Source organism: Platichthys flesus, chromosome 19, assembly GCF_949316205.1.
Source record: "Platichthys flesus chromosome 19, fPlaFle2.1, whole genome shotgun sequence".
Taxonomy (NCBI): domain Eukaryota; kingdom Metazoa; phylum Chordata; class Actinopteri; order Pleuronectiformes; family Pleuronectidae; genus Platichthys; species Platichthys flesus.
The window spans coordinates 1,362,725-1,376,081 of NC_084963.1; the positions used below are offsets into that span (position 1 = coordinate 1,362,725).

At 44.1% G+C, this 13,357-nt stretch overlaps 1 protein-coding gene across 2 annotated transcripts in view; it reads left to right on the forward strand.

Annotated features, from left to right (window-relative positions):
* LOC133975206 (WD repeat-containing protein 7) overlaps nt 1-13,357 on the forward strand; it is a 60,612-nt gene that overhangs the window by 25,630 nt on the left and 21,625 nt on the right. For both annotated transcript variants that reach the window (XM_062413108.1, XM_062413109.1), the window contains one exon: nt 4,605-4,718. In XM_062413108.1, coding sequence (XP_062269092.1) covers nt 4,605-4,718 — 114 coding nt within the window. The remainder of the gene's footprint in view (nt 1-4,604; nt 4,719-13,357) is intronic.

Sequence of the window (13,357 nt, forward strand, 5' to 3'; positions counted from 1 at the left end):
AAATATGAACAAACCAAAAAGAAAACAAATATCTCCCGTTGGGAAAGTGTCTTCACACACGTAGACGAAGATGTGAAGAGAGTTTGTGGTGATGTAAACATGATCACATGACCTCTCAAGCAGAGTAAATACATCACTTCCTGTCTGTGTCTGCTGCACGCGGCTCCTCCACCTCTCACCTGAGGAATGAGGATCTGAAGTTGTGTTGTTCAGCTGTGAAACACAAACTCTGGAGAAACTCTGGAGACGATTCTCTGGATTTTTAGCCGGAGGTCGTGTCTGAAAGTAGCTTATCTGCCTCTAGCTCTGCATATTCCCTTGTGTCTCTCTCTCTCTCTCTCTCTCTCTCTCTCTCTCTCTCTCTCTCTCTCTCTCTCTCTCTCTGTCTATAGTTAGACCTGCTGATGGGAAGAAAGGTGAATCTCCACCTTCTTTTACTAGAAATGGCCTTCTGAAATGCTGTGTGTGCGTGTCTATGCATGTCTGTGTGTGTCTGTGTGTGTCTGTGTGTGTGTGTGTGTGTGTGCGCTCGTGAGTCGTTATTGCTGAGGATGCTGGGGGTTTCTCTGGGGAACAGTTGCCATGGAAACGGGCACCAGTCAGTGTTGTGTTACCACAGCAGCACTGCAGGCAGGGGAGGTGGTGGGAGTGATGGACCGGTGACCTCAGGGGACGAGGAAGGATGGAGGGGGGAGGGAACCGAGAGAGAGAGAGAGAGAGGGAGATAGAGCGAGGTTAAAGGGTCATTGAATTTGATCTGTGTGCTGCGCAGGAGGACTGAAACAGGCGGTAAGATGACTCCTGCTGCTCCTGGAAATCCTGGAGCATCACGGGAGAGTCGGGGAATGTGTTGAATCCTCCAGAGGAGTCCTCTGAACCCGAACCTCTGCTCAGATCCGTCTGTTCTGAAATGCCACATGTGTCATCCTCACATAGTTTGATCTCAGAGTCCAAACCGCCTCCCTCATGTGAAGCAGGGTGTGTCAACCTCTTCTGTGACCCGGTGGTTTTGTCCCAAAATGCTCCTGAGCTGCTCTTCTTCTGGTTTTATATGATGGCCGCAGACTTCTCTTACATTTCTTCCACTAGAGAAACACAAAGGTTCCTCTCTCAAACCATATTATCTCTGGTTTTTGCACAATGCACAAGTCTTTAGTATTAAACTCAGAATGTGTGCAGCACATAAATATACTCTTGTTATAATAAACTCCATCATATACTCTACAGAATACTGGGCTTTACATCTCACACACTGTTGTCACTCACATGGGAGGATCAGTGTAACATAACGAGTTACTTCACTACAAAGCTATCATCAAATAGGCACTCTGTCAGCCTCTTGAGACACACACACACACACACACACACAAACACACACATACACACACACACACACACTCACAGCTCCTCCTCCAGCAACAGAGTGGTTACACCTGTATTTATCCATTAGCTTTTAGTGCCGAGGAAATGTCACTGAGTCAGTGACGGAGTCCCACTGTCGCAGCATGAGGCAGATTGGACAATAGACACACACACACACACACCACACACACAGACACACACACAGCAGTAGCCATGGCTGACCTTTCAGCCGCCTGCAAGTGTTTAGAAAGTGTTAACACAAAGGAAACAGGAATGTTAACCTGCACTCAGAGCGAGAGAGAGAGAGAGAAACACACAGCAGCACACAGCCGACCAGTGTCATTAAAAACCTGCCTTCTGTGTAGTGACCAGCAGGGGGTGACTCCACCGGTAGTTTCTATAGAAATCCATAGAAAATGACTCAACTTCTCACTTTATAAACATTAATAGACCATAAAGCACTAGGTGTATTGGAGGGCTGTATACCCGGTGTGATTGACAGGTAGCACCATCCAATGGGTGCAGGTGGCAGGTGTATGTGGGCGTGTCCTCCAGCCCTCGTCACTGATGTGCCTCCTCTCAGAGAAGCAGGATGTTTAAACCTCAGTCCTCTGTCTGCTCGTCGTGCAGATGGCAGCCGAGCGACCTGCGAATAACAAAACACGAGCGTGAAGCTTTAATCTCTGAGGTGGACGACGTCCTGACCGCGGGTGGAGGAGGCGTGGGAGGAACAGCCCCGGAGAGAGGCTCTGAGGCTGGGCAGCGAAACGAGTGTACCTGGGGGGTCTCCACACACACACACACACACACACACACACACACACACTTAACACGCTGATATTCACACACACTTGATTAAACAAAGTCCGCAGCATTGTTCCCCGTCATACGTGCATGAACACACAGATTTAAGGGTCAAACTGTGAGAAGCAGCTGTGTCTTTGATCACTGCCCTCTCTCTCTCCTCTGCTCTTAGTTCACTGTCTCTCTCGATCGCCCGATCCCGGGGTTCTTTTCTCCTCGTCGAGCTCCGGCTGTTGAACATGTGCCTGCTCGTCCTCTCTCCTCCTCCTCCTCCTCCTCCTCCACCTTTCTTTAGTTCTTATATCCCTCCATTACCTCTCCTCCACCTCTTCTTTTCTGATTTGTCATCCTCTCATCTTCTCCTCCTCCTCCACCTTTCCCCTCTTCTACTTTTCCTCAATTGTCCAACTTCACCACTTCTTCCTTCTTTCTGCTTTGCTCTTCTTCTTTCCTTCTTCCCCCTTTTCTTTCCTCTCTCGTTTCCTCTCCTCACCCTCCTTCTTTTATACTCTTTCCTTTCTCAGCTCTGTCCTTCTTCCTTTCCTCTTCCCCGACTTTGTTTATTTTTCCTCTTCCATGTGGATTGATACGTTTCATTAAATAGAGATTTTGTTTAAAAAAAATTATAAAATGTAATAAAACCTAATTATAACAAATACAAATAAAACATATGTAACAAAAAATCGACTGAATACAAATGTAAAATATAAATTGTCAAATCATTTCACAATTAGATGAATTAATAATGCAGATGCTGTATAATACAACAAATAAATCAAATAGGTCTTTATATTGAAAAAGGGAATTGAAAAGAACAATATAAGGAAAGAGAAGAGGAGGAGAACGAGTGTGTTAAAGAACAGGAAGTGTGTGTTTTAAAAGGAGGAGTGGAGGCAGCACCAGAAGAGGAGAATGGGAGGAGGAGGTCCTGGAGGTTAACAAGGCATGCTGGGAGCTATGTGTCATGGCTGACATGACAAGCTTGACCTTGGAGCAGGGCAGAGTGTCTCCTCCCTCCCTGTTCTCCCCCTCCGCCTCCCGTCATCCGCCCCTCCTCCTCCACCTCCCTCTCCTCTTTTTCTCCCTCATCTCCTCTATCTCGCTCTCCTTCTCATCCCCTTGGCCAGGACAGCTGAGTTATAGTGTGTGTGTGTGTGTGTGTGTGTGTGGAATGGGAACTTGGACACCAGAATTACCCAGCAGCCACTGCACAGATGTTTACATCTAGACTCTGTAACGTCACTTCTTCCTGAACGAACTCTATGATTCATCTTCTCAACAACATCATCCAGCGTGTCCCACAAATTTCATTCAATTTGTGGAGGCGGAGTTTATACTGCAGCCAGCCACCAGGGGGCAATTGAGATGATTTGGCTTCACTTTCATGGAGCCTATCATGTCGTCCATCTTTATTTACAGTCAGTGAATCTCAGTGAAGCTCGTGAACTGCAGCTGAACTGAAAGGAGGCGTTCTCCGGTTCCACAGAAACTTCAATTGGCCATCGTTTGTTTTCAACCAATCACAGAGAAGCATCAGTTACTCCATTTTAATTAAGTGTTATCACTTTAACATTTGAGGCAGACGGTCGGCAACTGAGCTACGTATGTGTGTGTGTCTGTGTGTGTGTGTGTGTGTGTGTGTGTGTGTGTGTGTGTGTGTGTGTGTGTGTGTGTGTGTGTGTGTGTGTGTGTGTGTGTGTGTGTGTGTGTGTGTGTGTGTGTGTGTGTGTGTGTGTGTGTGTGTGTGTGTGTGTGTGTGTGTGTGTGTGTGTGTGTGTGTGTGTGTGTGAGAGAGAGAGAGAGAGAGCAGGTTAATTGGAACATGGAGCACATGGTAACCAGGATTAATCAATGTAATTACATGTAGTGTAATTACAGACTTGTTTTTACTGAACTCAGGTTTCGCTCATGAACTCATGTTGATGTTTGTGTTTCTTGTGTCTTTGTTTGTTTATATGTTTATTATACTAAATTAAATAAACTGAAATTAGCCCCGCCCCACTGCCCTTCACTCCTCGAGCAGGCTTTTGTTTCATTGCAGAGGGAAACTGTGCGTGTGTGTATGTGTTTGCGTATTAGTGTGTGTGTGTAATTCATTAATTAGGCTGTTTTCTCAGAGATTAGCTCGGCATCAGCTCTGTTTCCTTTAGCCGCTTCATTCATTAGCGCTGCATCATTCATTAGCCCTGAACGCTAATGAAAAGCCCCTCTTAATTGGCAATGGAGAGATAAAGGCTAAATGAAAACACTAAATATAGTGTGTGTGTGTGTGTGTGTGTGTGTGTGTGTGTGTGTGTGTGTGTGTGTTCATTAATTCCCCAGATAACGAGGAGGCCCAATAAACCTTTATTAGCTGCTTAACCAGGACAGTTATCATGATTATAAACACACAGGCTCATATTTGATATTAACCATAATGTCTCTCTCTCTCTTTTCAGCTGGATCGACCACGGAGCCCTCTTCTCCGGCCCCGCCCCCTCCTGAACCTCAGCCAGTAGAAACCATGGCTCCTGAGGAGCAAATGGACGTCACTGATGATGACATCACAGCAGGTAGGAACACGAGGACAGCGTCTTGGCGTCGACTCTTTGAAATGTACGAATCGATGCCCCAATACAAACTACTGAAGGCGTCAAGCCAGTCTGACACGCCCCCTAACAAAGAAGGTAAAGTGATCGGAGGTCGATATATCCGACACTTGCTGGAAGCAGATGACCAATCAGAGCAGACTGGGCTTTATCGGGGGTCTTAAAGGGACAGGATCTTAAACCAAGTGTTTGAGACAGAGGCTGAACAGAGGAGCAGCAGCGATGGACAGTCTGAGGACAGTGATGAGTTTTCATTAAACCTTTTCAACTAATACCACTCATTACAATGATGAACCTGAATATGAGAACATCAACAGAGATTCTTCTCCTCAGTGTTCTGTGGAGCCGCATCTGGTTTCATACAAGAAACATTAAAAACTCATTTATCATTCATGTGCTGCTGAATTCAGGTGTTGTGCTCTGGTGACTGTGTGTGTGTGTGTGTTGTGCTCTGGTGACTGTGTGTGTGTGTTGTGTTCTGGTGACTGTGTGTGTGTGTTGTGTTCTGGTGACTGTGTGTGGGTGTGTGAGAGATCATGTGCAGTGTCACTGTACTGTGAGCCGCATGGTGTTAAAAGCTGTAAAGTGTAAAGTGTTTCTCAAACAAGATAAAGTGAGAAATTATTCTCCTCAGAAATACTTGACACCTGCAGCACAGGTAGGAAACACACACACACACACACACACAGACTCACACACACACACTTTTCTGGTCCATTTGTCTTTTGTCACATTTGCCTGGATGTTTAACTGCGACAGACGGATCCGTCTCCTGCAGCTTCTCCGCAGGTCGACACTCACACAAAGGGAAAAAGTCCCAGTGAACATTTGTGATCATTTAAATTTGCAGTTACATCGATTTTTGGATAATTTTTCAATTATCTGCAGCTTTTCCTCCTGTAAACTCGTCTTCATCATCTGATTTAACGTCATGTATCCAGACATCACAGGAACATCAAACCGGAGTTGACTCATTTCTCTGAAGATAAATTAACATCATCAGGATATTTTCTGAAAACGCACGGAGACACTGTCTTCGTCCTGTTCTCCTCTTCCTCGCTCCGCCCTCCTCTCAGTCAATAACACAGACGTGTGTGAAGATTTATCATTTCTCACTGCTCATTTTTCTCCTATTGACAGCTGTGTGTTTTTTTTTCCTCTTTCAGTCTCTGCAGTATTAAATCTGTGGAGGACACACACACACACAAACACAAACACACAAACACTCACAGACACATCGGCTTTGGAGGAAATATCACGAGTTTGAAAACTTTTTTTTTCCTTCCTTCCTTCCTTCCTTCCTTCCTTCCTTCCTTCCTTCCTTCCTTCCTTCCTTCCTTCCTTCCTTCCTTCCTTCCTCCCTCCCTCCTGCTCATATCTCTGTGTGACCTAGTTTCCTCAGTTACCAGCTCAACACTCACATGTAGTTTGTGATCGTACGAGAGTCGGACTGATGCTGATGTTAGAGAGTGAAAATGGGGAGAGAAGAGAAAAGGTAAAAAACAAAGAGTGGAGTGAAAGAGAGATGAGAAGAGTGAAAGAGAGATGAGAAGAGTGAACAAAAGAAAAGAGATGACGACACAGAATCACTTGACTGCAGACTGTTACCAGGGCAATAGACTCATCACCTCAGTCCACTCACTCAGTGTGTGTGTGTGTGTGTGTCTGTGTGTGTGTCTGTGTGTGTGTGTGTGTCTGTGTGTGTGTTGAAGGATGCTGTGTATCCTAATGACATCCCTTGACACTGCTAGGGACACAGTTTCTATTTCGTGACATTATGAATGAAAATATTCAGGTGTTTTTTAATATTAATATTCTCTGTTGATCAAGTATTTGAACTAAATCATTTTTTTTTATAATCGATTAATCTTTCAGCTCATTGATGAGTTTTAACGATCGAACATTCTCCGGTCACAGTTTCTTAAATGAAGCCGTCGTCTACTTATAAAATTCCATTGCAAATCCTCACGGTTCTTCGTGGTTTGAATTTTTTTCTCGTGTCTAGATATGAAATCATAACTTCAGTATCGGTGTGGAACAGTAATTTAGCTCCACACTAGAGGGAAGACTGTCTCCACAGAGAGAGAGAGAGGAGCTCATCTCTGCCTGCGATGGAGGGCGAGAGACCCCAGGGAGGTCAAAGGTCCCCACTGGACACAGCTCCTCCCCCCTACACAAAGACACACACACACACACACACATACACACGCACACACACACACACACACACCCTTTGTCATCCTCAGAATTCAGGAAAATGTTAAAATAAAGGATACCTATAGTTTCTGTTCACTGAAAAACATTTTTTAATTTATAGATGATTTATCTTTACATACACAACAGACATGATGGTGATTATGTGATGGTCATAAATGATATTATCAGAAGAGGGATGTCTTTCCCCGTTTGTCCGTCCTCATCCCTCTCTGCCCGTTGCGAGGCGTCCACAGCAGCAGATAAAGGTCGGAGGTCAGAGGCCAGGCTGACCCTCACCTCTCTGTGTCATTAGCCCCGCTGTGATTTGGTTAGCTGAAACGCTAGCCTCCCCGGTTAATCTAATATCGGAGCCTGGAGGTCGTTTGGGTCAGATCACGTTTCTCCTCGGAACAGATTGAACTTATGGAGAGATGAATGTTCTGAGCGACGACTCGTGAGCTCTGATTGTTTCTGATGATTGTGTCGCTGCTCTTTACTCGGCCGGGGACCAGCTGCTGTATGAAGATATTATTATATTACAGACAGACGAGTAAAGTTATTGTCTAAATGGTATAAATGTACAGGAATGTTTTTTATGGTTTGTCACAGACGCACCGATAGCAGGTAATGTTCAGAGGAGAGCCGATGGAGAGGTGTTGAGGTTAGAAGTCGGTCGATGAATCTATCATATTTTATTTTATTTAATCAAAACATCCTCTGTTAAGGAAACACTCAAGTTCAATAGATGTCTTGTGTAACATCACAAAATAATAGAACATTCATGAGAAAAGTGTATAATATATATGTCTATGTATACAATGTCAAGTTTGAGTCTCTCACAGACATGTGATCATTAGCATTTGTTTTCCATTATAAAAACTTTATTATAAAAATCTATATGTTTAAGTTAATGGTCAAATGTTAAATATTAAGGGGTTTGATAAGGACATCTCAGGAATCATTGACTATTATTATTAGACATAAATCCGCAGATGTTTTACTCCCTGATATCGGCTTCGGCCTCAAGAAATCCATTTCCAGCCGTTGATCTTGAGTTGCTGGTGCAAGTGCGACACCTAGTGGCAGCGAATATTGTAGAGGATTTTCTGGTGTAACGCGAATCTACGTAAAAATATAACGTACTATCGGTCTGAAACACATCGTAGAAGGTTTTAAACATTCATCTGAAAATGGCTCCGTCATGTTAACATTTAGTTTTTTGATTTGCCGTCCGACTTGGTAACGTCTGTGTTCTAGTTGTTTCAAATGAATCGGGCCTGTGGGCAGATTCAGATGTTCATACTGGTCCCATTGATCAGGATGAAGCTCAGTTTCCACCTCAGAGACTCGGATCCTCGTCTCAGCAGCAACACACTCGAACCCACTGAAACTCTCTTATCGGCTCAAATGGAAACGAGATAATGGGACAAAGCCAGAGACAGAATCAGCAGATGAAGTCTGAGTCACATTAATGTTTGTGTCCCTAAGAGGTCACTGTGTTTTTATATATATAATATATAATATCTTTCTTTCTCACTGTGTGATGAGAGGATCGTTTCCATTTCCCTCTCTCTCTCTCTCTCTCTCTCTCTCTCTCTCTCTCTCTCTCTCTCTCTCTCTTTCTGGGTTCTTTTCATCTGGAGGAGCTGGAATCTAATTCTGTCAGACGTCTTTGATTCTTCAGTGAGTGCCGGAGCCTTTAATCAAAGTGATTCCTTCTTTATGAGGAGGCGTCGTGGCCGAGGCTCGACCGCTGTCTCTGCATCAGGGAAATTAACATCCAGAGCCGTGACAGCGGCAGTGACGACAAACTCTGTGTGTTAAAAACCTGTCGCATCGCAAATTAAACTGCAAAACAAACACATCACTGATAATGAAAGATAAAATAGGACCTCAGTCTTTTAATAGTAGAGTTATACAGTTAATGGGACTGAGCACGAGTCCTTCTGCAGAGCTCCTGGTAGAAACTGGGTTTTCCTGATTTAAAATATAACAGAAAAACAAGCAATGCTAACTTTTTATATTGTCGTGATGCCACGTAACGATGGAACCAACTGCAGATGAGACAATCTACTTCCTGTTTACGTCACATGACCACCGTACGTGAATGGTCACTTAACGTGTGTTTTCAGGTGTTAGTGTGGACGCAGGTTGTTTCTGACACGGAGCCCAAACACCCCGTGGATGCTGATGGTTTGAGTTTTAAAACCCATCAGTGTGGATGTAGCCTGGAATTCAATTCATAGAGTTGTGATGTGAGACGTTTAATAAACATAAATCAAACCAATCTGAAATGGAGCAGCTCGAGTCTGCCTAATCTGAAGGGGTCATGTCTCTGAGCGACTCCAGCGTCCTGATGGAGGACAAACAGCAGGTTCCCTCCATCAGGACTTATATCCAGTTTGTTTGTGTCCCCCCCCCCCCCCCCCCCCTCTAATTGAAGCGCTGTGTTTCCAGCGAGCGCAGATAGCTCCTCCGTCTGTGTCTTAAGACGGTAAAATACACTTAACCTTCAGGTGGAGTCCGGCGCTCCGAAGGGCAGCGGCCCAACCGGGACTCAAATCTTTTTTCTCTATCAACTTAATTGTGTTTTCAATTATTTCCCCCAGATTTTCTGTCTCTTGACATTTGCTGTAAGGACGGTGTTTACCGCCCCCCCCCCCACCCCCCCCCCACCAGCAGCCCTTTGTTTTATGTGGTTGTCTTTCCTCCGTCCACAGACGTAGAGATACATTTGTCTTCCTGTTTATTCTCTTCTTTGACCGTATTGCTGAAGTCTTTTCTCTCCGCTGTCCGTCGCTCACTGTCTCCTGCTCCCTCCATCGTTCTCACATCAGCTTCCTGCTGCTATTGATCCCCCCCCTCGCTCCCTGGTGATCAGGTTTTACCAGTCTCCCATTGATTACCAATGGAGGCAGCGCTGAGGTGCATGATGGGAAGCTGGCGAGGTTGCAGCACAACAGGGGAGAGATGGGAATGTTGCCAGTTTGATTTCTTGTGTAGCTTCTGCTGTTCTGTTTGTGTTATCTCATTAATATGTGAAGAGTTTATTCATCTCTGCAGATCTTTGTCTCTTTATGATCTTATTTCACCAGGACATGAACAGCACAGTTATATCATATAATGTGGTGGTTTGTTTTCGTGCTCACTGACTCTGACGTCCTGTTGTAACAAATACACTAAACTCCACCTGGAATTCTTCTTTTGATTAAATTTAAGATTTTTCGTTGAATATAAGTCAGATTTGTATAATTGTAGTTGTATATGGTTTGTAAAGTAGATTGTGAGTATACGCTGATCAGGATATTCAGTGCAGTAGACACAGAGTGTGTGTCCGTCCGGGACTTTAAACTTCAGATCTGACAGGTTTGATTCCGGCTGTGATGAAGAGACACTGTCACTAGACTTCAGTATCAATAAAGTTTCAATACAGTCGCTATATAAACAATAAATTAAAGGAGGTCTTTACTTTTACTTTCATTTGTTTGAATTGTGACTAAATTAAATACTGAAGACAATTAAACTGTTTTTATTATCTGGATGACAGCAGCTTGGTTTCAACGAGAAGTTAATTGGTCGAGAGCTGACCCCAATCTGTGTGTGTGTCTGTGTGTGTGTCTGTGTGTGTGTGCGTGTGTGTGTGTGGGCACTTATTGATCACTCCTCTTCAAACAAAGAAATCAGCTCTGCTCCTCTTTCTTTCTTTCTTTCTCCCTCCCTCTGTTTCTCTCTCTCTTTCCTCTTTCTCCTGATCCTCCTCTGTCCACCTCCTTTGTCCACCTTCTCTTTCCCTTCATCCCGACATCTTTCTATTCCTTTTTCTCTTTTCCTCCATCTCTCCATCATTCTTCTAATTTGCATTTCCGTCCTTCCCTCCTGCTGTCTCCCCCCATCCATCTTACCTTTGTCCATTTTCATAAATTTTTCCATCATCATTTCCTTCGTCCATCCAAATACCCCTCATCCTGTTTTTTCTTCTCGTATCATCTCTTCTTCTTATCTCATCCAGACATTCATTTTATTAATTCTTTAATTTCATTCTTTCTTTGTCTTTGTCCTCAGCATTTTGTCACTGACAGGTCTTTAAATTTACTTCTGCTGATGAAGCAAAGCCAAACAACTTTCCATTTATCATTCCAGGTTTGACTTGAACCGATAACATTTCAGTAGAAACAGGAAACTTCCCTCAGTAGAGGTTCTTCCTCCCGGAGGCCGAACAGATCCTTAGATTCAGTCGAGCTGCACCAGATATCATCTCGTCTTCATCTGTCCGATTCGTTCTCTGACAAATCAAACAACGTCCTGTCTCTCAATTCTAAAGAAAGAGATGAAGAAGTCCTTGTAAGTTTTGTATAAATCTCTTCAGTAGTTTTGGTGACACCGCCTCCTGCTCCTGAGTTCATTTAACTTTCTCTCAAAGGTGACACAGCTCCTCCTGCTTTAGGAATTTGGGACGTCTCTGAGAAGTTCATAACTTTACAGTGAATGCTCGGACTCCACAAGTTGCTGCATTACACCATCCGGCCCCTTTTCTAATAGATTCCTTCCCTTATGGATAATGTCATTTCATCCAGAAAGGCTTTTTATCCCAATCCATTTCTGGTTTTATGAAGATTTAGCCGAGCAGCGGCGAGCGCCGAGCTGGTCCGTCCCCCTCTTTAGTTTATTGGGTTATGTTTGGGAGCAGGTTGGCCAACAAATAGGATTTAGATACAACGTTATTACAATAGATCTGCCAGTCGTGAAGGAAGCCGATCGATAGGCTTCAAAAATCAATCAGTCCTGTCCACACGCCGAGCGGCAGCAGGTACACGGACAGGAAGTGATGCAACCTGCCGCCGCGCCGCACAGAAACGCACAGCGGACGAGCGGTGAAGGTTCAGGGCTTCAGAAGGTGAAGCTCACGACCTGGGCAGCATTTTGATTTACCAATTACCTGGACTTATAATAATAATAATAACAGTTCCCACTCTTATCTGGTGCCTCTGCAAAGTCTGGAATGTCCACTGGAGTCAATAGAAGCGATCAAGTGTACATTTTGTAATAAGTCTCTTCAGAAGTGGATAGTTTAAACACAGAAGTATTAAGAATTAATAATTCACATTAAACTATAAAGATTATCAAACAGAACAAGTTATTTGTGCAGCTACAGCTTGGATATTAAAAATCAAACCTTTCTGCAGCTGCTCTCCTTCAGATTCACTGTATTCATTCCATAAACTGTAAATAAAGATGGACGACGTGACTGCTCCCTAAAGTGAAGCCAAGGTGTCTCGATCGCCCCCTGGTGGCTGGCTGCAGTATGGGTCATAAACCCCATCAGGCATCATGGCTGAAAACTGAGGCTGACTCAAGATGGCGGCGCCCATTTCCATTTACTTACATTTTTGTACAACGGGAGGAAGTGGCGATGCCTCGTCCTTGTTTATTTACATCTTATGATTTATACTTCAGCTGCCACTGGTTTTTTCCCAGTTTGAATATCAGAAGCAGAGACCAGTGACAGAGTGGCAGCTCACAGCGAACCAATCAGGTGTCAGAAAGTGTGACAGACTTGCTCCATCACTGGTTATTGATTCTAAGTCGCTCTAACCAATCAGCACATCGATCATCACAGTGTCGAGGTTCTACACCCGTCTCCTCAAACGTTTTTTAAAAACAACGTCTTGATATCGTCTCTGAAACCTCGTGAGTCTGAATCTCTCGTCCTCTTCACTTTCTCTGCGTGGATCTCAACTTTTTGCTCGTTCTTCCGGGGAGTCTATCTCTAATGCTGTTATCTACTGGCCCAGTCTGGCCCGAGGTATGGATGCCGTCTGTAATCCATTTATCAGAGCCGGCCGCTGGGCCTTCTTCCAAATGACAGCTGGCCTTTAGCAATCTCATTATGAAGCGCACCAGGATATGGTATGGAAATATGGAGGAGGGAGGATGGGCTGAGCTCCGAGGAGAAAACACACCGACGAGATATTAGGATTTTACATATTTTCTTCAAAGTCCTTTTGTACTTAAAATAAAATTCTTAGAAATGTCATTCTTCAATCATCTGTTTTGGTTTTAATATGTCACTGCACTGTCATCAGCTGTCAATCAAACCTTGTTAATGAATTCAAACCGTCTTGATCGCCCCCTGGTGGCTGGCTGCAGGATAGGTCATAAACCCTCTCTCCTCCATGTTATCAGATGGGACATGGGCCAAAAAACACAGAGTACACAATAAATATTATCATTGTCATTTCAGGTCGATCTTATCCCACTGATGTTTGTTCAAGTGTTTCTGATCAGTTTGGTTTTAATCATTAATTTGCAAAACAGGCGGAGACGTTATGATTGACAGCTGACACTGACTCATGATTGGCTCCGATCTTCTTTAACGGTTTGTTCTGAAGAAGAAACTCCAAGAGTGA